This window comes from Asterias amurensis, chromosome 4, assembly GCF_032118995.1.
Source record: "Asterias amurensis chromosome 4, ASM3211899v1".
NCBI classification, from domain to species: domain Eukaryota; kingdom Metazoa; phylum Echinodermata; class Asteroidea; order Forcipulatida; family Asteriidae; genus Asterias; species Asterias amurensis.
Window position 1 is genome coordinate 3,028,157 of NC_092651.1, and position 24,629 is coordinate 3,052,785.

General features: G+C 36.2%; 2 protein-coding genes across 2 annotated transcripts in view; both read left to right on the forward strand.

The window, feature by feature from the left end:
• LOC139935647 (phosphopentomutase-like) overlaps window positions 1–24,629 on the forward strand; it is a 106,723-nt gene continuing 82,094 nt past the window's right edge. Inside the window, exon 1 of the mRNA XM_071930129.1 lies at window positions 1–88. The gene's annotated coding sequence lies outside the window, so the exon portion shown is untranslated. The remainder of the gene's footprint in view (window positions 89–24,629) is intronic.
• On the forward strand, window positions 17–24,167 carry LOC139935650 (alpha-N-acetylgalactosaminide alpha-2,6-sialyltransferase 3-like). The gene is made up of 6 exons (XM_071930132.1): window positions 17–657; window positions 7,383–7,471; window positions 9,853–10,281; window positions 13,527–13,927; window positions 14,988–15,095; window positions 19,481–24,167. The coding sequence occupies exons 2-6, from the start codon at window positions 7,427–7,429 to the stop codon at window positions 19,746–19,748; spliced, it is 1,251 nt and encodes a 416-aa protein (XP_071786233.1). The 5' UTR covers window positions 17–657; window positions 7,383–7,426; the 3' UTR covers window positions 19,749–24,167.

Genomic DNA, 24,629 nt, shown 5'->3' on the forward strand with positions numbered 1-24,629 from the left:
GGATAATGGTCGACCATTGAACAACGCTGGACTAAATTACTTTTCTTCGCTGGAGATTACAGCCTACTTATGTGAAGAAGTTGTACCGGTGAGCTGAATAATTAATATCTAACCATAAGGGAATATCGAACGAGTGCATTATTTAAGTTGTATTTTCACTGTATCACGAACAATAAAGGCCTGTCTAGCGGGGAACTTGTCTTCGATCGCTGCACAGGTCTACCGTGGCCAGCGCTGGACAACCCCCCGTGCTCCGCTCTTTAATAACCCCATAGTCATCTGCTCTGTTCTGGCCGATAGCCCGAGGTGTCGGATAGGAATAATTTCACTTTACTCGTTTAAATTCGTGTGGGTTCTGTACCGAGCAGCGGTGTATTTTTAGTCGTCTGAATCATCAGATACAGTCCGTGTGTGTGTGTGTGAACTTGCCGGGGATTTGTGCTGCATATTTGAGGGTGTTCAAAGGGTAGTCGGCGACCCGGGAAAAACGCAACTGGACATCAACTGCGTGTCGTCTGTTTCCTTGATGTCAGATTTTGGTTGGCTTCTTTCTTCCACCGAATTGGCTCGACGGCAAACTCCTCATTTAAAAACAACTAAGAGTTATAACGAGGAGCGGATACAGTTAACAAGGATGGTTCTTCATATGTTTACAAGGTGAGTACTGCATTGTTTCTAGTGTTATAGTAGAGGGCTCAAAGTCTAATAAATTTAACCATGCTTTTTGAGATATGGTGAACACTACTGTTCTGTTTGGTTTGGGTGTATAATAGATAATTTTACCCAAACTAATTAGGGTTACTGTTATAGTAGTCCTTATGTGTCCGCCATATCTCAAAATGGCTTATTATATTGCTTAACCTTAGCGAAAAATAGGGATAACTTTCCGTATGGCGCCACCACTTTTTCACTCATTTTTACAAGGGATATATCAATCAGGTAAATTAGATACTATATTATTTTATTTCGAATGAAAAAGTGGTGGCGCCATACGGAAACTTTTCCAAAAATAGGTTTATTCAAAGGTAAACTATGAGCTTGTCTCAACAAATTTAGTTTAGTTAGTGTATTATTTATTACTAGGCTTTGTTAGATTTTTTTTATTATTTTTTTTCTGTTATTCTATCATGTCCCATAACTGAAACAAAATACTGATAAAGAAAGGATTAGTTATGTGAAACTACCATCGCTTTATTTCCTTTCTATTTTTAGTTACCATAATCTATATCCCATTGCGACAAATGATTTCAATCACAATAATACCTTTGAGTTAGTGACAGAGTTCCCATTTAAAATAAAATAGAAAGTAAAATGGATTTATGATTTTTTCTTTTTTAAACATGCATAGTACACGATCAATTAACTTAATTTGGAAGATTACAAAAAGCAGCGATGTTATAGAGCTAGGAACATATCGGGTATCTTCTTTCTAAAATTACAGAATAAAAACGGACAATGAAGTACTATTTTTAAGAAACATTCTATCCTGCTGTGAATATTTCAATTAAATTTTCAATTCAATAATATTCATTCAAAATTCCTCAATCAATATAAATACAACAAAGTGATACAACAATTATAGGAGTCGGGGGCACAACCCAGTAAGCACAGGTTGTGTTAGGGAGTACCCATACGAAAACAATCACACAGAACAGACTAATAAGCACATTCTACTTTAAATTTACAAGAAATTAACATTTTGGTCAGAATTGCAATCTAAGGAGTCATCTGACACCGACCATTCTATAATGACATGTCTGAGTCAGGGTAAATTACTACTTGCATCTGTAGCAGTGTATTTGTAATATGCATACCAACCGATGAGCAAGTCAAATAAGTAGTGATTCATCGGTAGCCAGTCCTAAATGACACTTCACCCTGGAGCTGCATTACTTAAAGGCAGTGGACACTATTGGTAATTGCCAAAGACCAGTCTTCTCACTTGGTGTATCCCAACATATACATAAATTAACAAACCTGTGAAAATTTGGGATCAATTGGTCATTGACGTTGCAAGAGAACGTGGAATAGCCACCATGTGCGCTTTCAGATGCAAAATAAAAGGCTTTTATTATTTGAGTGAGACCAGTATTCTCACTTGGTGTATTTCAACATATATGCATACAACAACAAATCTGTGAAAATTTTGTCTCAATTGGTCATCGAAGTTGCAAGAGAATAATGACAGAAAAAACACCCTTGTTGCATTACTTTGTGTGATTTCCAGTGCAAGGCTTTGGCTGAAGTATTTTATTATTTGAGTGAGAAATTGCCATTTTCTCAAAAAACTATGTTACTTCAGAGGGAGCCGTTTCTCACAATGTTTAAATACTATCAATAGCTCTCCAATGCTTGTTCGCAAGTAAGACTGTTCAATTGTATTAAACCTATATAAATATATAATGAATAGGGTAGATGGCCTTAGCTTTCGATCCAAACCGGACCTTCTTCAGAGGCATAAAACAAGTACAAACAAATACATATCCATTTATAGAAAAAGAGAGGGGGAAAGGGATTGAGGAAAGGATCCAAAAGAAGCGGGAAAATAACAGCCAATCAAAGTTTCTATTTCAGAGACAATGTGTGGCTGTGAACCAATAGGAGTAGAGTGGCGAGGACAAAGGATGTTTAGAATGAAAGGATGGGTTACTGGACCATAAAAGTGGTAAATGTATTGTTCGACAACAATGCCGGACAACATGAAAGGGTAGGATTAGAGAGCAAGTTGCATCATGATATAAATATAGATATACACAAAAGAACTAACCAGCTGTGAAAATTTCATTTCAAAAGGTGAGAAATTGCCGGAAATCTGGAGCAATATGTCCATGCAGGATGAATAATCAATATTGAAAACACAATCTGAAAGACTTTACTGCTGGGGGGAAACAAACTGATATATTTTTCCATAACCACATTAATTACTTCAAAGTGAAATGATTCTCAAATTTCTTTATAATCAAACTGCTGTTCTTTCAACAAGTAAGTTTCCATTGCCATTTATTTTAAGATGTGATTACTAGACATTTCAACATTTTGATATAAAAAAAATTATTTTATTTCCACTTAATCGAACTATACTAGCCTACATACATGGTTGATTACAAAATATAGAAGGTGAATGAGTGGTGGGGTCTCCAAAAAGCAAAGCTTGTCAAAAAAAAAAAACGCCTTAAAGGCAGTGGACACTTACTCAAAATAATTAGTATAATAAAACCTTTCTTGATAACGAGTAATGGGGAGAGGTTGATGGTATAAAACATTGTGAGAAACAGCTCAGGTCTCAAAATCAAGCATCTGAAAGCACACAACTTTGTGTGACCATGGTGCGACAATGGTGTGTTTTCCTTTGATTAATATCTGGCAACTTCGATTGAGCTCAAATTTTCACAGGTTTGTTATTTTATGCATCTATGTTCAGATACTCCAACTGTGAAGACTAGTCTTTGACAATAACCATTAGTGTCCAGTGTCTTTAAGCCATTTTGAGATATGTCGGACACAATACTTTGACACTATATTAGGTTTTGATAAAATTAATTTGTATGTATAACACCCAAACCAAATGATGCACTCCTATTCCACCATACAAATATGTACACGTACTCAAAAAGGCTAATGACATGTGTAGCTTAAAGATATTATTTGCATACAAAATTTTTGTTTCTATAGTACACACTAAATGGAAGGAAAAAAAAGAAGATAGTTCACAAACAGGGTCTAAATGTATAACTTCTTTTGTAAAACTATATCAAAGAAATTCAAGACCTTGCCTTTGTAGAGATTTGGTGTTTTTGTTAACAGAGAAGCGTTTAATTTTGTCCGCTTGTGAATTCCGGTATGCCTCTAATGACCATCTGGTACTCTGCGAAATTAATATCTGGAATTCTTAAAACAACATTCATGGTCAGTGAGGCACAAAATTTACAGAGTATAAATTTAGAACATTGGATCGTTTTGCTGCACTGCTGTTGTTGTTTTATTCATTTTTAATATAATTTTGAGAAGGAGCATCTGTTACTCTGTTTAATCAATGGAATGCTTAAAAGCACTGGACACCTTTGTTAATTGTCAAAGACCAGGGCCCAATTTCATGGCCCTGCTTACCGCCAAATTCTGCGCTTACGATAAAGATTCCCCGCTTACGTGCAAGCGCCGAATTTCTGCGCTAGCCTTGTAACCGTAGAATGCCTAGTAACGTGGAGTACGCACACGCAGAAGCCCAAATTCGCTGCTAACCCGTGAAATACGCTTGCCGTAAGCACAGAATTCCCTGCTTCCGTAAGCGCCGATTCTGTGCTTACGGTAAGCAGAGCCATGAAATTGGGCCCTGTATTCTTACTTGGTGCATCCCGATACATTCATGATAAAAAATCTGTGAAAATTTGGGCTCAATTGGTCATCCAATTTGCAAGAGAATAATGAAAGAAAAAAAAAACCTTGGTTGCATTTATAACTTTGTGTGCCTTCAGATACATAGTAGAAGGCTTCAGCTGAAGTCTTTTATTACTTGGTGAGAAATAACCTCTTTCTCAAAAACAATGTTAATTAAGAGGGAGCCTTTTCTCACAGTGTTTTATACTATCAACAGCACTCCGTTGCTCGTTACCAAGTAACTTTTTATGCTAACAATTATTTTGAGTTATTACCAATGGTGTCTGATGTCTTTAAATCAATATCTGGAATGCTTAAGCCAACACTTTCATGGACACTGAAACACACACAAATTTGCACATTTTTTAATTCAGAACATTTGATTTTGATATTGTCTTAATTGCTGCGCAGCTGTTGTTTCATTCTTGTTTATATAGGAAAACAACTGTAAATTTTCACAGACAAAAAAAATTAAACATTTATTTTTTTAATTCAATTAATTTTAGTCTACCATACTCAACTTGGAACTTCCAGATGTAGTAATTAATGTACTATTTTTAAATAATTGTAACTCCATAATTTTTATAATTTGAGATTCCAAAATAATTAAACCTAATACACTCAAACTAATTTAAGAATAAATCAATTCAATTCAATCAATTCAATTCAATCCAACAACATTTATTTCCAAATTCCCCAATCAATATAAATACATCATAAACAAAGTGATACAAGAATTTTAGGAATTGGGGGCACAGCCAAGTCAGGACAGCTTGCGTTAAGGAGCGCCCACACACAAACAATCACAATAGAGTAAGTTTAGGCTTAATAATAAATTCTGTAGGAACGTGAGAATACTTTTCAAAGCAAATTTACTCTAAATATATTTAAATTGTTAAATTTTAATAGTAGATATGGGATTGGGTTTTTTTCTAACTTGATATTTGTTTTCATTTGAGATTCCTGAAATAATGAAACCCAATACAGTCACAGTAAGCATAAAATAACAAGCCTGTGAAAATGTGAGCTAAATTGGTCATCGAAGTTGCGAGAAAATGATGAGAGAAAAAACACCCTTGTTGGACAAATTTGTGTGCTTTCAGATAGGAATAAAAGACTTCTAGCTAGAGGTCTTTTATTATTTTAGTGGGAAATTACCTCTTTCTCAAAATCTATGCTACTTCAGAGGCAGTCGTTTCTCACAATGTTTTATACTATCAACAGCTCTCCAATGCTCGTTACCAAGTCAGTTTTTAAGTTAATATTTGTTTTGAGTAATTACCAAACGTGTACCTTCCCTTTAAGAATAGCTTAATAATAATTATACCACCGACTGCAACAAGTGGGATTTTTTCCCAAAGCAAATTTGCTTTAAATAGATTTAAACCTTTAAATTTAATAGATAGGCCTATGTGAACAGGTTTGTTTTGTAACTTGATAATTTGTGTAGTTTTAGATTAAGATTTTGTGTAGCCGCTTTGTTGCAGCGTGGAGGTATAACAAAGCAAACTCCCACGCATGACGTCAAAGTATTGTCATATTGACGCACACCGTCAATGGCAGAAGTGTTTATAGTTTTTTACTCAGACTTGAGGTTGGGGCCTGATTTTTTAATCGATAATTACCAAAAATTCAGAAGTGTACAAATATCAAAATTTAACATTTAAATGGTAAACAAACACGTTATAAACAAGATTAAATAGCACTCCCGTCAAAAGCAAATTCGCTCAAGTACTCGTTTAATCAATGTGTAGCTTAATCAACAAGTGTAATTGATTAAAAGACAAAACAGTGCTAGACCACATGTCTGACACACAGACATATTCAGGTTGATTGATTAAAAAGCTTTGCCTGTCATTGACTTGATAATAGAGATACAATAAGAGTCACTATGACTCACCATAGAGTAAGGACAGAGTGGGATTCACCAAGCAATGAGGAGAACACAAAGCAGAATACGTGAACCATCGTAAAATGTATCACATTATTACCCAGGGCTTGAATTTTACACTGGACCCGTCCGGTGGCCTGAGGCCAGTGATTCAAAGGCAGTGGACACTATCGGTAACTACTCAAAATAATTTTTAGCATAAAACCTTACTTGGTAACGAGTAATTAGGAGAGGTTGATAGCAAAAAAACATTGTGAGAAACGGCTCCCTCTAAAGTAACGTAGTTTTCGAGAAAGAAGTAATTTTCCATTTCGAGACCTCAGATTTAGAATTTGAGGTCTCGAAATCAAGCATCTGAAAGCACACAACTTCGTGTGACAAGGGTTTTTTTTTTCTTTCATAGTTATCTCGCAACTCTGACGACCAATCGAGCTCAAATTTGCACAGGTTTGTTATTTTATGCATATGTTGAGATACACCAAGTGAGAAGACTGGTCTTTGACAATTACCAATAGTGTCCAGTGTCTTTAATCATCGGGCCAGTAAACTCATGACTGAACATTTCTGTTCAAATGTTGACTTTCAGTGTGATAAATATAATTCCATTGATTATCGCAGGCTACTTATACCCACAATATACGAATAAGATAAATCTCCTCTGAGTGCTTAACCTATGTAGGCATTTTCTCTTCTCATTTCATTTCATGGTCTTGCACACAAAATTCGTTAGCTAGAAGCAGTTTGAATCCTATATTTTTAGCAGCTGGTACCGCAACGATTTAATAGATGGAAATTTATATTTAGGATAGTGGAATATTAATTTTAGTTTTACCAATAATAATAATAATAATAATAATAATAATAATAAAAAAACAACGCTTATAAAGCGCCTTACATCCATGACTGGACCCAAAGGCGCTGTACACATTAAAAATAGCTGCAAACAAGAGCAAAAATAACCAAAGAGCATAAAAGATTTCTAAAAATATAAACCACAAAATGGACCAGCCAATAGTTAAAACCACAAACCGCGAAATTAAAAAAATTATGGAAAAGCACTAGAGAATAGTATGCACTATTTGTTTATTTAAGCTGTTTATTTTTGTTGACTTTTCAGAAGCACGCTATTTTGTCTTCATCTGATATAAATCTTCAATCAGAATGGAAAGTGAAGTCAGGTTAACCTCTCTTGCCTGCTTCTCTCATGTGAGTATTCTATTTATAGTCATTTTTTATATAGCGCTTTTCACACCCGAAGGGCATCTCATAGCGCTTCCACATATCATTCCTCAAACCATCTCGGCTCCCTGAGTAGTATACAGCCTGTGCTGCCAAATATGTAGCGCACTAAGCTAATCAATCACAAGAACCATCTCTGCCCTCACAGGTACCCATTTACCTCTTAGTGGAGAGAAGCTTATGGTTAAGTGTTTTGCTTAACGACACAAGTGTCAGGACCGGGATTCGAACCCACACTCTGCTGAACAGAAACACCAGAGCTTGAGTTTGGTGCTCTTATATGCTCAGCCACGACACCCCACTGCAAACTTGAACAATATATTTTCGACATCCCAAAAGTTGTTTGTTTTTTTCTACTAAAAAAACCCTAGTGTAAGGGATGCTCTTGATGGTTTTACTGAACAATTCTGCACATTTATTTCCAAACCTGGTGAAAATCCTCTTGAACACACATCAACATTTGTAGAACTCATAATTTATGCAGCTTTTTCTGATATAGCAAAAGTAAAACAATTTAGTGACCCTTAAGTGCTATTCACACGACAGCAATTTAACTGGGGTCCCTTGCTTAATTTTAGCAAGGTTGTAAAATGTAGCAACGTGTGACAAGATTTTGCAAGAGAACTTGGACAGTATACAAAATTGTTGTCCTTTCACACAAGGTTCATTTTGTAAAATTTTACAACCATGCTACAATTTAGCAAGGGACCCTTGCTAAATTGCTCTTGTGTGAAAGGGGATTTATCGTTAAATGTTCATTTAGCATTTATAACAGTGGTTAACTGCAAGCTTATAGATAAACTTCAAATGGGAACACTAGGCCTAGTGAACACCCTTAAGTAGAAAAGCTGCAGAAGTTTATTTCATTACTAAACAGAAAAAAAAGACAAATTTGTACGATCAACTCAACACAAGATTACATTGATTTTAAAGACACTTGACACTATTGGTAATTGTCAAAGACCAGTATTCTCACTTGGTGTATCCCAACATAAGCATAAAATAACAAGCCAGTGAAAAATTTTGACTCAATTGGTCATTGAAGTTGCAAGAAAATGCTGAAAGAAAAAACACCCTTATTGTACAATAGTAATACAAGGTTTCTGGCCAGAAGTCTTTTATTATTTTAGTGAGAAATTACCTCTTTCTCAAAAACTATGTTACTTCAGAGGGAGTAGTTTCTCACAACGTTTTATACTATCAACAGCTCTCCGTTACTCGTTACCAAGTACGTTTTTTATGCTAATTTATATTGTGATTAATTACCAAACGTGAACAGTGCCTTTAAAGGAACACGTTGCCTTGGATCGGACGAGTTGGTCTATAAAAAGCGTTTGTAACCGTTTTTTATAAATTGCATATGGTTGGACAGATGTTTTAAAAGTAGAATACAATGATCCACACAAGTTTGCCTCGAAATTGCGTGGTTTTTCTGTTACTGTGCCAACTAACACGGTCGGCCATTTATGGGAGTCAACATTTTGACTCCCATAAATGGCCGACCGTGTTAGTCGACGAGGTAAAAGGAAAACCGTGCAATTTCGAGGCATGTTTGTGTGGATCATTGTATTCTACTTTTACAACATCTTTCTACCCATATGCATTTTTATAAAAAACGATTACAAACGCTTGTCAAAGACCAACTCGACCGATCCAAGGCAACGTGTACCTTTAAGTCTGTCTAGGTCTACTCTATCTACCATGGGGATCACAGTTATTAAACCTTTTCAGAAAGGTAATTACAGCCCAAGGTATCTCAGGGGTATCTTTAACATAACGTGAATGACCGTGGAATTGCCCTGAACGCTCATTGCTCCCAAGACTTTCTAGCGAAATTGTTCTGACACATAGAACATTGAGTAATGAAAATTTTGACTAAAGCAGTAAACGCCCACTTAGAAATCTGCTGAATGTTGTATACTTTGGTTATGTTTGTGTGTACAGAAGATTAAAAAAACGCAATTTCTCTTAAGCTTGGGTGATACCATGATATTATTGAATATCGCGATACAAATTTGGAAACGATTTCGATATTGGATCGATTTGGTTTTAATCGAAATATCGATATATCGCGATATCGATTAAGTATCGCAATATCGCGATGTATTTTCTAGCCAAGACATCTTGCACCCCATAGGTTTGGAGTAAAACCAGAAGAATATGTCATTAGAACACCTCTCTTATGCTATGAATGTCTCTTTCACAACTTTCACTGGGAGTTTGAAGACTGTTGATGTCATATTTAATTAATCGCAATTGTATCGAATATCGCGATATATTGTCGGCGGTATATCGTGAATAAAATAAATTGATATCGCCCAAGCTTAATTTCTCTTCTTTTTTTTCAGCGGGGCTGGAAAATTTTCCGTGCTCTCCTCTTGTACTCCTTCGCAGCTAGCCTCATCATCATGGTTATATTAAACTCAACCAACACCATGAAAGTGCTACAATTCAGCAAGAGAATACCTTTCAAACTTTACAATCTCTCCTCAGGAACTCTCAGAGCTCCTCAGTCCCCTGAGAACAAGGCTGTCAAGCCCGAGAACGAGGTTGTCGAGCCTGAGAACGAGGCTAGTGAAAAGGACTTTATGTTTGTTCATAAAACTGGAACTAAACACGAGCCGTCAAAGAGGAGAATGCCATATAATGAAACGAACAGAGGAAATTTGAACACCAGAAGAAAGTATATTGTCCACAATGGAAATAACAGAACTGAGGATGAAAATTCTGAACTTTACTCTGTGAGAAGTCATTACAAGTCTATGATTGATCTGCAGGTAAGATGATCTTTGCTATTTTTTATTTATTCACAATTATTTTCTAAAACCACTAGGACATCCTTAGGGATAAGACAACGGTTTGCTGGCACCAATGGGGGACTTTTTGACGCTTGGTGGCAGCAGACTTACCAGGTAAAGTTTATTGTTCTCGTTAATGTGCGCAGGTTCAGAACTACGTAAACAATTGGCATTTACCTGGTAAGTCTGCTGCCACCTAGCACTCCTAAGTCTCCCATTTACAGCTTAGTACCTTTTTTAAAGGCACGTCAAAAGGAACATTACATAATTGTTTTTTGCTAACAAAACAGTTGCAGACAGTGTGAGCACTTTATGTAATCCACCATATATAAACTGACAAACCTGTAGTTTGAGATCGATCGAGTCATCTGGGTCGTAAGAAAATAGTGAAAAACCGATAACACGTTTTGCATGACATCAATGCAAACAAAAAATTTGTAAAACACTCACTGAGCGATAAACTCCAAACAGGAATTAGTTTAATAATAATAATAATAAACAACGCTTATTAAGCACCTTACATCCACGACTGGACCCCAAGGCGCTGTACACATTAAAAAAAGCTGCAAACAAGAGCAAAAATAACCAAAGAGCATAAAAGATTTCTAAAAATATAAACCACAAAATGGACCAGCCAATAGTTAAAACCACAAACCGCGAAATTAAAAAAATTATGGAAAAGCACTACTTTAAAAAAGATTAGTTTGATTTAAATTGCTCATCATCAGATGTGACATTTCAGACAGAAAACTTTTAAGGGGTGTTTTCTACTATCATCTAGACCTTGTAAAATCTTTTTCATCTACCTGCATTCATAATAATAATAATAATAATATCGAAGTCTTTTATAGCGCACGTATCTACCAAACGAGGTACTCAAGGCGCTGAGTATATACAAACTTTCAGAAAGATAGGTTATTGCAGTGATGAATTCTGAGACCCAATTATTTAGCACCTTATAAGGGTTTACAAGAAGCTACGGCGCATTAAGCAGCCACAACCAGGAATACTGGGGTGAACCCCTTCTATTTTCGATAAGTGCACTGGGTTCTTTTACATGCATTACACAACACATGGGACCAACGGCTTTACGTCCCATCCGAAGGACGAAGCAATGTTTAAGTGTCTTGCTCTAGGACACAGTGTCACGGCTGGGGATTCGAACCCACACTCTGCTGATCAGAAACACCAGAGTTTGAATTCGGTGCTCTTAACCGCTCGGCCTTGACACTTCCTTTCATGACCCCACTCAGTAAAATAAGCACACCATAGTACATTACAAGACTGTGTTGTCCAGTTAAAGGAAGGACCCTGGACTCATAAAACATAATGACTCACATACGTACAGTCTCTGACTGAACTTTATGCTTGTTTTTACACTGAAGGAACGGGATATTGAAATTACCTACCCCTTCCGTCTGTGTATCTTTGACACGGTTAAGACTAGGTTCAAGTCGTTTGGGAAAATAATCAAATGTATGTATGGATCTTAAAGGCAGTGGACACTATTTGTAGTTGCTCAAAATAATTGTTAGCATAACAACTTACTTGGTAACAAGCAATGGAGAGCTGTTAATATTATAAAACGTTATGAGAAATTGCTCCCTCTGAAGTTACATAGTTTTTGAGAAAGAAGTAATTTCTCACTAAAATAATTATTTGAATCGAATTTGAGACCTCAGCTGAGGTCTCAAATTAAAGCATCTGAAAACACACTTGTATGAAAAGGTTGTTTTTTCTCCCATTGTTCTCTCGCAACTTCGACGCACAAATTCATTTTTTTACAGGTTTGTTATTTTATGCATGTTGAGATACACCAAGTGTGAAGACTGGTTTTTGACATTATTACCAAAGGTGTCCAGTGTCTTTAAAAGCAGTGTTATTTAATTTATTTCCTGTGGAATACTGCATACACAAAGAATTCAACAATCTGAACACTGTGTCATTTGCACAGTTAATTAAAGGGACACTTTGCCCGAGGGCAAAGTAACCCGTTGGTTATGAAATATATGGTTAGAACAATGTTTTAAATGTAGAACGCATTGTTCCACACAAATATGCCTTGAAGTTGCATTGTTTTCCTATTAGTTCTTGTGGAGTCAAACATTAATTTACTCCACAAAATTTTGTGTCGCGTTAGTTCACGCTGAATTAAAGGAAAACCGTGCAATTTCAAGGTATAATTGTGTGGATAATTGTATTCTACTTGCAAAATGCAATTTTTTTAAGAAAACAAAATTCCCCCATTTATTTTTGCTCAATATTATCAGGTAGAAGAAAATGTACAGAAAAAAAATATATTATAAATCAGGGAATAAAAGGGTAGCAATGAGTTCTTTAAAGGTCAATTAAGACCAGCAGGGACGTTGCTGTGTGATAAAGGCCTGAGCAGCGAGGGCCTTTTTTGCATGGCAAGACCCTGCAAGGTTTTCAACGGGTGTTTAAGAGCGAGTCACTACTCTTTTTATTCCCATTCATAAATGCCTGTTTGTTAAAAAAGTTTTTAAAATACAATTATAGACACTTTGACAATTGAAAATTCCAGGTTTGAAGTATTTTTTTTTTTAACTTTGTGGAGAATCTGTTTGATGCGTGTGGTTTGTATGACACGCGCTCGCTTAGAAATAGATTATGCTTGACTTAGAAATAGATTACGCCCTGTTACTAATAGCTATGAATTACGCGCGAATATTGGCGTACACACGCGCCCGACACGCGGAAGCCAATTGGTTATAAACAGCTCCAGCTGGTCTTTATCAACCGTTTAAACACCCCCGCATGACGTGCTCTCCACCAATAGGAGTAGCGAAACTGTCCGGTTTAGTAATTTGAATAAAATAAAAATGCTGGTAGTTTTAAAATTACAAATTCTTTTAATAATTTAATTTAATTACAAAACATTTCAAGGTCACATTATACATTGTAGTGAGCAATCACTGATAATAACCTGGGCCCAATTTCATAGAGCTGCTTAAGCACAAAAAGTAGCTAAGCACATACAGATTGATACTTAGCAGAAAAAGGTTGTTTGCCAAACTAACATGTACAACTTGTGACTGGTGTCCTGATCATTTCTGCTTAGCAGACAATTGTTAAGCAAGATCTTTGCTTATTCTGCTCTATGAAATTGGGCCTGTTATATTGTGGCTGTGAACATTAAAACTTGGTTGAACCATAGCTGGAACCATAATTGAGTTTTCCTTTCTATCTGTTCTACTCCCCAGCCTCTAGATTTCCATTGCGATACCTGTGCAATAGTATCCAGCTCCGGTCAGCTCTTATCGAAAAAAGCCGGTCGCGAAATCGACAGTCATTCCTGTGTACTACGAATGAATGTCGCTCCGACCAAAGGATTCGAACAAGACGTCGGGTTCAAAACAACAATTCGTATTATCTGCTTCATATCAACGATAGGACTTAAGGTTCACGCTCAAGAGTTCTTGAGGGGCGAGCAACTCGCTGATAGGATACTCTTCTGGGGTTTGAACTCGCCCAAACATCAGGAGGCACTTGGGCGGGTTAAGATGATCGCTAAAGGTTTCCAAGATGTAGAGTTCTTCTCTCAGGACGCCTTGGGAGAACTGGAGGCGGAGCGACTGTTTGAGAGGGCGACGGGGAAAAGCAGGTAAAAAATGAAAATTTATAATAAAATCAACCCTCTAGTAACGTTATTGAGTTACTCCTGGTGGATTTTAGTGTTCAGAATTTTAAGTGGGGAATATGAAATAAACTAAAGACACCTACTCATGTGAAAGAACCCAGTGCACTTTATCGAAATGCATATACCCCTGTACGATCTCTCCGATCTTCTAATACTTGCATAGTAAATCATGGGGCGATAAGTCATTTTACCATGCTGGACCCACACTCTTGAATGATTTGCCTCTTCAACTTCGCAACATTTCTAGTCTCGATACTTTCAAGATTAAGTTAAAAACCACATTGTTTAATATCACTTATATGTAATTGTTTTACGTCTTATTTTACTTGCTGTGTGGGGTTTCCCCTCTTGTGCGCTTTTTGGTGGATTTTTGCGCCATATAAATATTCTTTATGATTATGGGTTTGCCTTGATGTTTCTAGTTTGATAGACAGCATTGAGCCACAGCACCTTGTAAACCATTACATGGTGCTATTGGGATGGTTCAGAAAAGAACCGTATAGCTTTAACATTTAGTTCTGAATAGCTTTCAACTTTCAGAACCACCCCAACTCAATTACAGATTATCATTAAATGGTATTACCACAAACCTTACTATATCCTGTTTCTCCCAAGCAAAGTTTCAAACCCTACTGAAAGGGGTGTCATGGCTGAGCGGATAAGAGCACCAAACTCAAGCTCTGGTGCTTCTGTTCAGCAGAGTGTGGGTTCGAATCCCGGTCGTGACACTTGTGTCCCTGAGCAAGACACTTAACTATAATTGCTCCTCTCCACCCAGGGGTAAATGGGTACCTGTGAGCAGAGGGCAGAGATGGTTCTTGTGATTGGTTTAGCCGAGTAGCGCATATTAATGTTGCACAGGCTGCATACTCCCCACCAGGGAGCTGAGGTGGTTTAAGGAGTGAATTAAGGCCCAGTGACCAGGGGTAATAATGTGAAGCGCTTTGAGACAACCTATGGGTGTGAAAAGCGCTATATAAAAAAAACGTATTATTGTTATTATTAAAATATTTTTTACTTTCAGGCAAAAGACCAACTCTTGGTTATCTACAGGCTGGTTCACAATGATGTTGGCCATTGATACGTGCAATGAAATACATGTATACGGCATGGTACCCGAAGACTATTGCAGGTAAATATTACATTCTGTTGCACTTCAAGTTTGCTTTCTTAGATGATCTTCTTGTTTAAGGCACTGGTGGCGATTTCACATAGAGTTCTTATGCTAGAAACTTAAAGACACTGGACACTATCAGTAATTGTCAAAGACTAGCCTTCATAGTTGGTGTATCTCAATATATGCATGAAATAACAAACCTGTGAAAATTTGAGCTCAATCTGTCATCAAAGTTGCGAGATATTAATGAAAGAAAAAAACACCCTTGTCACACCATGGTCACATGAAGTTGTGTGCGTTTAGATGCTTGATTTCGATACCTCAAATTCTAAATCTGAGGTATCGAAATCAAATTCGTGGTAAATTACTTCTTCTCGAAAACTACATTACTTCAGAGGGAGCCGTTTCTCACAGTGCTTTATACCATCATTACTCGTTACCCAATAAGGTTTTATGCTAATAATTATTTTGAGTAGTTACCAATAGTGTCCACTGCCTTTTAGGCACTGGGGTCGATTTCACAAAGAGTTCCTAGGAGATGCTAGAAACTTGAGGCTTGTCCTAAGTTTGGATAAGTATTCATCCTAACTCAATATAAAACTAGTCTTAACGCTTTGTGAAATCCACCCCAGGACACCTTTGGTAATTGTCAAAGATTAGTCTTCTCACTTGGTGTATCCCAGCATATGCATACACAGGGGTCGAAATTGCCACTAGCCCGCTAGCCCGGGACTACCAGATTTACAGCCGGGCTACTCATTTTTCCAGTTTGATAGCCCGACGGGCTAGTGGAAAAATAATACAAAAATCATCATCACAAACAATAAAGAACTATGTTATTGGTGTATTGTAAAGTTTGAGCCGTGACGCGAGACATAATGTGTCTTTCGGGCTACCAAAATCTAATCAGGGCTACTAAAAATTATTGGTCACTAGCCCTGCTGACTACCATGGAAATACACTTAATTTCGACCCCTGATACAATAACAAACCTGTAAAATAATTTGGCTCAATTGGTCATCGAAGTTGCAATAGAATAGTGAAAGAAAAAATATCCATGTTGTACAAATTTGTGTGCTTTCAGATTAATAATAAAAGGCTTCAGGCCTGAAGTCTTTTAATATTTGAGTGTGAAATAACCTTATTATCAAAAACTATATTACTTCAGAGGGAGCCGTTTCTCACAATGTTTTATAATATCAACTCTCCATTGCTTGTTACCAAGAAGTAATGCTAACAATTATTTTGAGTAATTACCAAATAGTGTGGAAATAGCTACAAAGTTTAAAGGGAGGGTATACCTAATTTGGTTATTGGCTGTCAAGTTGGTGTGGTGTTATCTTGCCTCGCCTGCTCCCTCTGGGACCCCGGTTCAAATCTCACCAAGGGCATTATGTGGATTGGGTTTTCAGTCCCTTCATGATTGCGTGGGTTTTCCCTGGAATAATTCTTGGGGGTTTTCCTCCCGAATCTGAAACTGAAACTTCCTTCTTTGTTTTCCTTCTATATGGGCCTCTTGGTTGTAGTACAGTGACCAAATTCGCTTAGGCCACATAAAACAAAATTGTTGATCGTCCCCTCCCGACCGTTCAAAACCCCCCGACCCCATTTTTTTTTTTTTCCTTGTCTGGATATCTCTTTATACTTTTAATGCACAGATTTTTCAGCTGATATGTTGGCAAAGCAAGAACAATTCTTCAAATATTTACTTGGCCTACACTGTGCTTAGTTGTTTGAAAAAGTTTACAGAAAATGTCATCTAGGAGTAAAATTTGTTTGACAAAACATGAAATAACTCTTAAAAATATTGACAATACAAATTAACTTGGTTTCACATTCAGAAGCACTGTAGCTGTGTTGATTGTATATTTGAGAAACAATTCACAGGAATTTGGTTTTAGAGAAGGGAATTCCAAACAACTTAAAAGGAACACGTTGCATTGGATCGGACAAGTTGGTCTATAAAAAGCATTTGTAACCAATTGTTATAAAATGCATATGGTTGGAAGGATGTTTTAAAAGTAGAATACAATGAACCACACAAATTTGCCTCGAAATTGCGTGCTTTTCTTTTTACAGTGCGAACTAAAACTGCTGGCCATTTATGGGAGTCAAAAATTTGACTCCCCATAAATGGCCGACCGTGTTTGTCGACGAGGTAAAAGGAAAACCACGCAATTTCAAGGCATGTTTGTGTGGATCATTGTATTCTACTTTTACAACATCTTTCCAACCATTGCATTTTATAACAAATGGTTACCAGTGCTTTTCAAAGATCAACTCCACCGATCCAAGGCAATGTGTTCCTTTAATCTGAAAAACCAAGCAATGTAGCTGTTTTTATTGTACATTTTAGGAAACAATTATCCAGGAATGTGGTTTTAGAGAAGGGAATTCCAAAACAACTTTAATCTGAGAAATATTTCATGCATGAAACATTTCTTAGATAGTGATCTATTTACAGATTACTCTTCCTGCTTGGAAATATCAAATTTTTGATGATATCTAAAAACAATATACCACTGGTTTTCCATTGCTTACTAACAGAAATGTGGAGTATCCGGTGGTTCATCAGTCTTCCGACTTCCTCTTTAAAGGGACACGTTGCCTTGGACCGGTTGGTCTTTGAAAAGCGTTTGTAACCTTTTGTTATAAAATGCATATGATTAGAAAGATATTTTAAAAGTAGAATATAATGATCCACACAAGTATCACTTGAAATTGCATGGTTTTCCTTTCACCTCGTCGACAAACTCGGTCGGCCATTTATGAGAGTCAAATTTTTTAATCCCATAAATGGCCAACCAGGTTAGTTTGCAAAGTAAAAGGAAAACCACGCAACTTCGAGGCAAATGTGTGTGGATCATTGTTTTCTACTATTAAAACATCTTTCTAAACATTATGCATTTTATAACAAACGGTTACAAACGCTTTTTTGAGACCAACTCAACCGATCCAAGGCAACATGTTCCTTTAATATGCGACCTCCTGGACTGGTTGATTTATCAGGGAGCAAGTTGGCCAAAAGAATGTATATCTATTTTGGCATGTAAATTTCAAAAATTTAATATTTGTGAAAATTTCAACCCTGTCGGCCTGTTTTGGCTTGTTTCTCCATACTATATTTTCGACAAAGGACTCATTTAAATTGATCGCATCACAAATATGTACCCATGATTGTGGCCTGTGTGCACATGACAAGATGTTGATATATTTTATTCATTCACACTGGCTAAAAAGCCACCCTTGGGTGTAAGTCGACGTTATCCATAGTTGAACCCGCAGGCAATGAACTTAAGGTTCTCTGACAAGATGCGTCTTGACATGATCAGTGACGTTAACTCTTTTATATATTCACTACAGCATAAGCTATTCACCATTAGTATGTTACGGTGCTAGAACAAAGCAATTTAAACTCAGGAAGCATAATTTATTTATTACATTTGCGGCTAGTTGTGAAAAGGTGATAGGCTTGGAGGTTGAATTATCCTTATTTTGGTCCTTAAAGACAGTGGACACTATTGGTAATTACTCAAAATTGTTATTAGCATAAAACCTTACTTGGTAACGAGTAATGGGGAGAGGTTGGTATTATAAAACATTGTGAGAAATGGCTCCCTATGAAGTAATGTAGTTTTTGAGAAAGAAGTAATTTTTTACTAATTTGACTTCGAGACCTCATAGTTTAGAATTTGAGGTCTCAAAATCAAGCATGTGAAAGCACACAACTTCGTGTGACAAGGGTGTTTTTTTCTTTCATTATTATCTCGCAACTTCGACGCCGATTGAGCTCAAATTTTCACAGGTTTGTTATTTTATGCATATGTTGAGATACACCAACTGTGAAGACTATTCTTTGACAATTACCAAAGGTGTCTCGTGTCTTTAAAGACACTATTGGTAACTAGTACTCACATTAACTTTTAGTTTAAAAACTTACTCAGTAACGAGCAACAAAGAGCTGTTGATAGTATAAAACTTTATGAGAAATGGCTCCCTGTGAGTTTTTGAGAAAGAGGTAATTTCTCACTCAAATGTTTAAATACTTCAGGTTTGACGCCTGTTATGTATTTGAAAGCACACAGTTTGTGCAACAAGGATGGTTTTTTCTTTCATTATTTTCTAGCAACTTTGATGACCAATTGAGCCTAAATGTTCACAGGTTTGTTATTTTATGCATATGTTTTATAGTAATTATGTGTGAATTATTATTTCTTACCATATGTCTTGCTCTTGTTTAATTGAAAGATATTACAAAAATTACCTAAATAACAAAAGAGCATAAACATGGAAAACATTATATTAGATTTGTTTTATACGGCAAATAGAAAGGTGAAGAAAAAATTGTATAATTTCATAACAATTCTTAATTCTGTTTTTATTTTATTTTCTTTTTTAAGTAAATATGGCTACAAGCCTGTGAAGTATCACTACTGGCAGAACGCTTGGGATCCTAACGAATGCGGCTACTACAAAGCCAACGAAAACACCCGAAAAGGTGGCCACCGCTTCATGACTGAAAAGGCGATTTTCCGACAATGGGCGCAGAAATATAACATAACATTCCACTACCCGTCGTGGGACAAGCCAAAGTATACATGGCAACGACCAATAAATACACCTTTCATGCGAAAGTATAGCAATGGGAAGAAGGTTGAAGCTCGTTAGAAATACGAAGACTAAAGCTGCCTTCCCTTTGTACTTTGTCTTTCGCTGCCACGCGGAAAGTTACCCAATTTCATGGCTCTGCTTACCGTAAGCAAAGTATCGACGCTTGCATAAGTAGGGAATTATGTGCTTACACAGGTAGCTTGCACATAAGCGATGAATGTAAGCACAGGGTTTGGCGGTAGAGTCATGAAATTCTATGCTTGCATAGCTAGCACAGAAATTTGGCGCTTGCAAGTAAGCGGTTAACCGTTAATGATATATGATGGCCATAAGAGCAGAATTTGGCGGTAAGCAGAGCCATGAAATTAGGCCCTGGTGGTTTAGCCATCAGAGTGTGGGTTCGAATCCCGGTCATGACACTTGTGTCCTTGAGCAAGCTTTACTATAATTGCTTCTCTTCACCTGCGAAGGTATAAATTGACAGTGTGGTTGAAAAAACCTTTGAAGCGCCACTGCAGCTCAGGGCTGTATTCTCCCCAGGGAGCTGAGAAAGATGACAGGAATGTTATTGGCCCAGTGACCAGGGCACTAAAGCGCATTGATACGATTTATGTAAAATGCGCTTTCTAAGAACTAGTTATTAAAGGAAAGGTGCACTTTTGGTAATTACTCAAAACAAATATTAACTTAAAAACTGACTTGGTAACGAGCATTGGAGAGCTATTGATAGTATAAAACATTGTGAGAAACGACTCCCTCTGAAGTAACGTAGTTTTTGAGAAAGATGTATTTTCTCACTAAAATAATAAAAGACCTCTAGCTAGAAGTCTTTTATTCCTATCTGAAAGCACACAAATTTGTCCAACAAGGGTCTTTTTTTTCTTTCATCATTTTCTTGCAACTTAGATGACCGATTGAGCTCAAATTTTCACAGGCTTGTTATTTTATGCGTATGTTGAGATGCACCAAGTGAGAAGACTGGTCTTTGACAATTACCAAACGTGTACCTTCCCTTTAATGTAAAATGCGCTTTCTAAGAACTAGTTATTAAAATGACAAATACTCATTTATTTTCCGGGACTGAAACCGTAGGACATTGGTTTAGTCAAGTACTTTATCAAACTTCCTTGTAAGGTTAGAGAGTCTATCATTTTCGTCTCCTGTAAGGAGACATTTTAATTAAAATTGACAAAGTGTTTTATTATATAAATATTTATTTGTAAATCATACAAAGCAATATTGTTGTTCAATGTCTGATCTTAGATTTTATACAAAAAGTGTTTGTAAAATGTTTTTGTTTCCAATAAATTCACTATTCAACTCAATGAATAGGTATGTGGGTTTTATTAGATTCTGGTTGAGTTGACCAACTTTTAAATATTGGCTCCATGAAGGCCTATTGAGCTTTAAAGGCAGTGGACACTATTGGTAATTACTCAAAATAATTATTAGCATAAAACCTTATTCGGTAACAAGTAATGGGGAGCTGTTGATAGTATAAAACACTTTGAGAAATGGCTCCCTTGGAAGTAACATAGTTTTCGAAAAAGGAGTAATTTTCTACGAATTTGATTTTGAGACCTCAAATTTAGAATTTGAGGTCTCGAAATTAAGCATTTGAAAGCACACAACTTCGTGTGACAAGGGTGTTTTTTCTTTCATTATTATCTCTCAACTTCGACGACCAATTGAGCTAAAATTTTCACAGGTTTGTTATATTATGCATATGTTGAGATACACCAAGTAAGAAGACTGGTCTTTGACAATCACCAATAGTGTCCAGTGTCTTTAAAAATATTATAATACATAATATGTCGCAGGCCTTAAACTCGGCTCTAGAAGGGGTCACAGTAATTTTCCTCTGGTAATCGCGGTCTATGGGGAAAATTTAACAATTGCTGTGGGTGTCGCAGGCTATTTCAAGGCATGCGTTGGTCTTAAATATTGTTATTTCTTAGCATTTATCATAATCCACAGTTGCCATATGTACTTAAATCATTCTTGGGAGTTGCTCAATTCCTATTACCATTTCTTCATCCTTGGATGGGACGTAAAGCTGTTGGTCCCATGTGTTCTGTAACGCATGTAAAAAGTGCACTTGTCGAAAAGAGAAGGGGTTCACCCTGGTGTTCCTGGTTTGATTGGCAGCATAGTGCGCCACAGCACCTTGTAAACCATTACATGGTGCTGTATGTAAGAAGGAGTAGATCTCATAATTCAAACGTAGTCCCACATACCTTGCAGGGAAATACCGTCTGTTAAAGCGCCTTGAGCGTCACTGAGTGACGGATATGCGCGCTATATAAGAAGTCACTATAAAAACTAAAGTCAATTTTGAACATTCATTGCAACCTTGAAAAGTCTACAATCATTATTATTGTCTGCATGTGGTTTTACGCGTTGTGTGTGAAGAACTGTTTACTCAGTACTTTCCCGAGCCCTACAAAACCTTTGCTATTCTAGAGCAGATGTCACACCACCAGACTAAACTAGAGACACAGTATTTTTTTAACAGATGGTATTGAAACAGTTTGAACAGATTTTAAATTAGTGCTTAAAAAACAATAATAATATTCTTTGTTCTCTTTGCAAACTAACATCTATTTAACCATATGTGAAAACTTGTCTATTTGTACACGTGGAGTTTATTGATCAAAAACTGTCTTTAAAGCCATTGGACACTTTCGGTAAACAGTATTGTCCAAGGCCCACACTTAGTGTATCACAACTTCTATATAAAATAACAAACCTGTGAACATTTTGGCTCAATTGGTCATCGGAGTCGGGAGAAAATAACGGAAAAACCCACCCTTGTTTCCGCATGTTTCACCGTGTCATGACATGTGTTTAAAATAAATCCGTAATTCTCGATATCGTGAATTGATATTATTTTAATGTTTTCTCAAAAAGTAAAGCATTTCATGGAATAATATTTCAAGAGAAGTCTTTTCACCATAACCTTCTGTAAACCCTGTAAGTTATTTGTAAATCTGTGGAACTTTTAATTTTGTTTTCTGTACCGAAAGTGTACAATGGCTTTAAAGTAGCTGTTTGGCAAAAAGAAATCTTCATTTTCCAAGAAAAACATTCAGGGCTCGCCCTTAGCACTTGGCCTAGCTAAAAGTTGCATTATCTGTCGACCAGAGTCACCTTGACAAACGTCTTTCTGAAGAATTACAGTGGAATATTTGGTGTATAAGTTCAAGCAATAAACATGTCAGACGCAAATGACTTGTCTATAAAATCACATTTTTAAATAAAACTTACATGGTCTAATGATGATGATAGTAGAAAACATCCTTTGAAATATTATGTCTGGAATGTCATATTTAATGAGAAATAAACAAAACTAATTTCCCATTTGGAGTTTATCACTCAGTGAGTATTTTATTCATTTTTTTTTAAAATCAATTTCAGACAAAAATGTGTAATCGGTTTTTCACTATTTTCTTGTGACCCAGATGGCTGATCGATCTCAAACTTATACAGGTTTGTCAGTTTATGTATATGGTGGATACATAAAGTGTGTACACTGCCAGCAACTGTTTGGTTTGCAAAAACCAAATCTGTAATGTCCTTTAAAAGTTGCAGTATTCACTATCTGTCTACCATAGTCACATTGACAAAATAACTATTGCTTTCCGAAGAATTGTCTGTGGAATACGAGGTGTAAAAGTTCAAGCAACATATGTGTATCCATCTCAATGTCAGACGCAAATGACATTTTATCATGCCCAATGAAAGTCATTTAGGTCAGCCAGGTCAGACACTATTCTCTCAATAAAAAAAGAGTGAAAAATCACTCTTTGAAGAGCCATATGAGAGACAACTCTTTTTTGAGTGGTCTTCCACTCTTTTAGATTGAAGTTTGCATCTTTTTGAGTGATTTTCACTCTGTCCTGGAGTGAAACCCCTTTAAAGAGTGAAATAACCACCACTCTTTTTAAAGAGCCATATATGAGGGACAACTCGAAATGCAAAGAGTGGTGTTTTTCACTCTTTTACATTTAGAGAGCATGTTGGCTTATTCCAATCATTCACACAACTTTAACTTTTTCTGTGATGAAATTGTTCGATTAATTTTACAAATCTAATTGTAACTGATCAATACAAGGTACTCGACAAGCACTTAAAAATATGCTTGTAAATTTTGCAAAATAGAAATGTGACCAAATGTCGATTGACAAAGTACAAAGTTTTTGGAAAATAGTTTTTGGCTCGTACATTCTATACACGAATGTACACTTTCTTGTCCATTCTTTTTAACAGGCATTAGTTGTTAAAGTGTACCTTTATTCTATTTTACTTTAATTTTTTTGTACATATTTTAAATTTACCAATAAGAATTTTGAAGGCACAAGTCATAAAAAGTCATAAAAAGGCACTTAATCTATTTTAAAGGATTTGGGTACTTTTTCAAAATGTCCATAGATTTACATTAAACCTACAGGGTTTGAAGATAATGATAGTGGAAAGCTTCCCTTCAAATATTACATATTGAGGTGCTGTAGTTTTTGAGAAATGAGTAAAACAATGTCATGAAATTATGTTTGTAAATGCTTTAAATAATTTTCGTCTCATGAGACCAAAATTATTTTCATGACATTGTTTTACTCATTTCCCAAAAACTACAGCACCTCAGCACGTAATATTTCCAGGGAAGCTTTCTACTATCATTATCTCCAAACTGTGTAAGTTTAGTGTAAATCTGTGGACATTGTGTTTTTTTGTCCTACAAAAAGTACATACACCCTTTAAAGAAGTCATAAATTATTACAAAAGGTGTAGAAAAAGGTAATTATGTCTTAACAAACTTTATACTTTATATTAAGAAGATTATTTTAGAGAACATATGACGTGATCAAGCAAAATGAGTTGTTTGTCAACCCATTTCATGTTTCTAGTTTGTCAACCTAGTTCACGATAGGGCCTATAGGC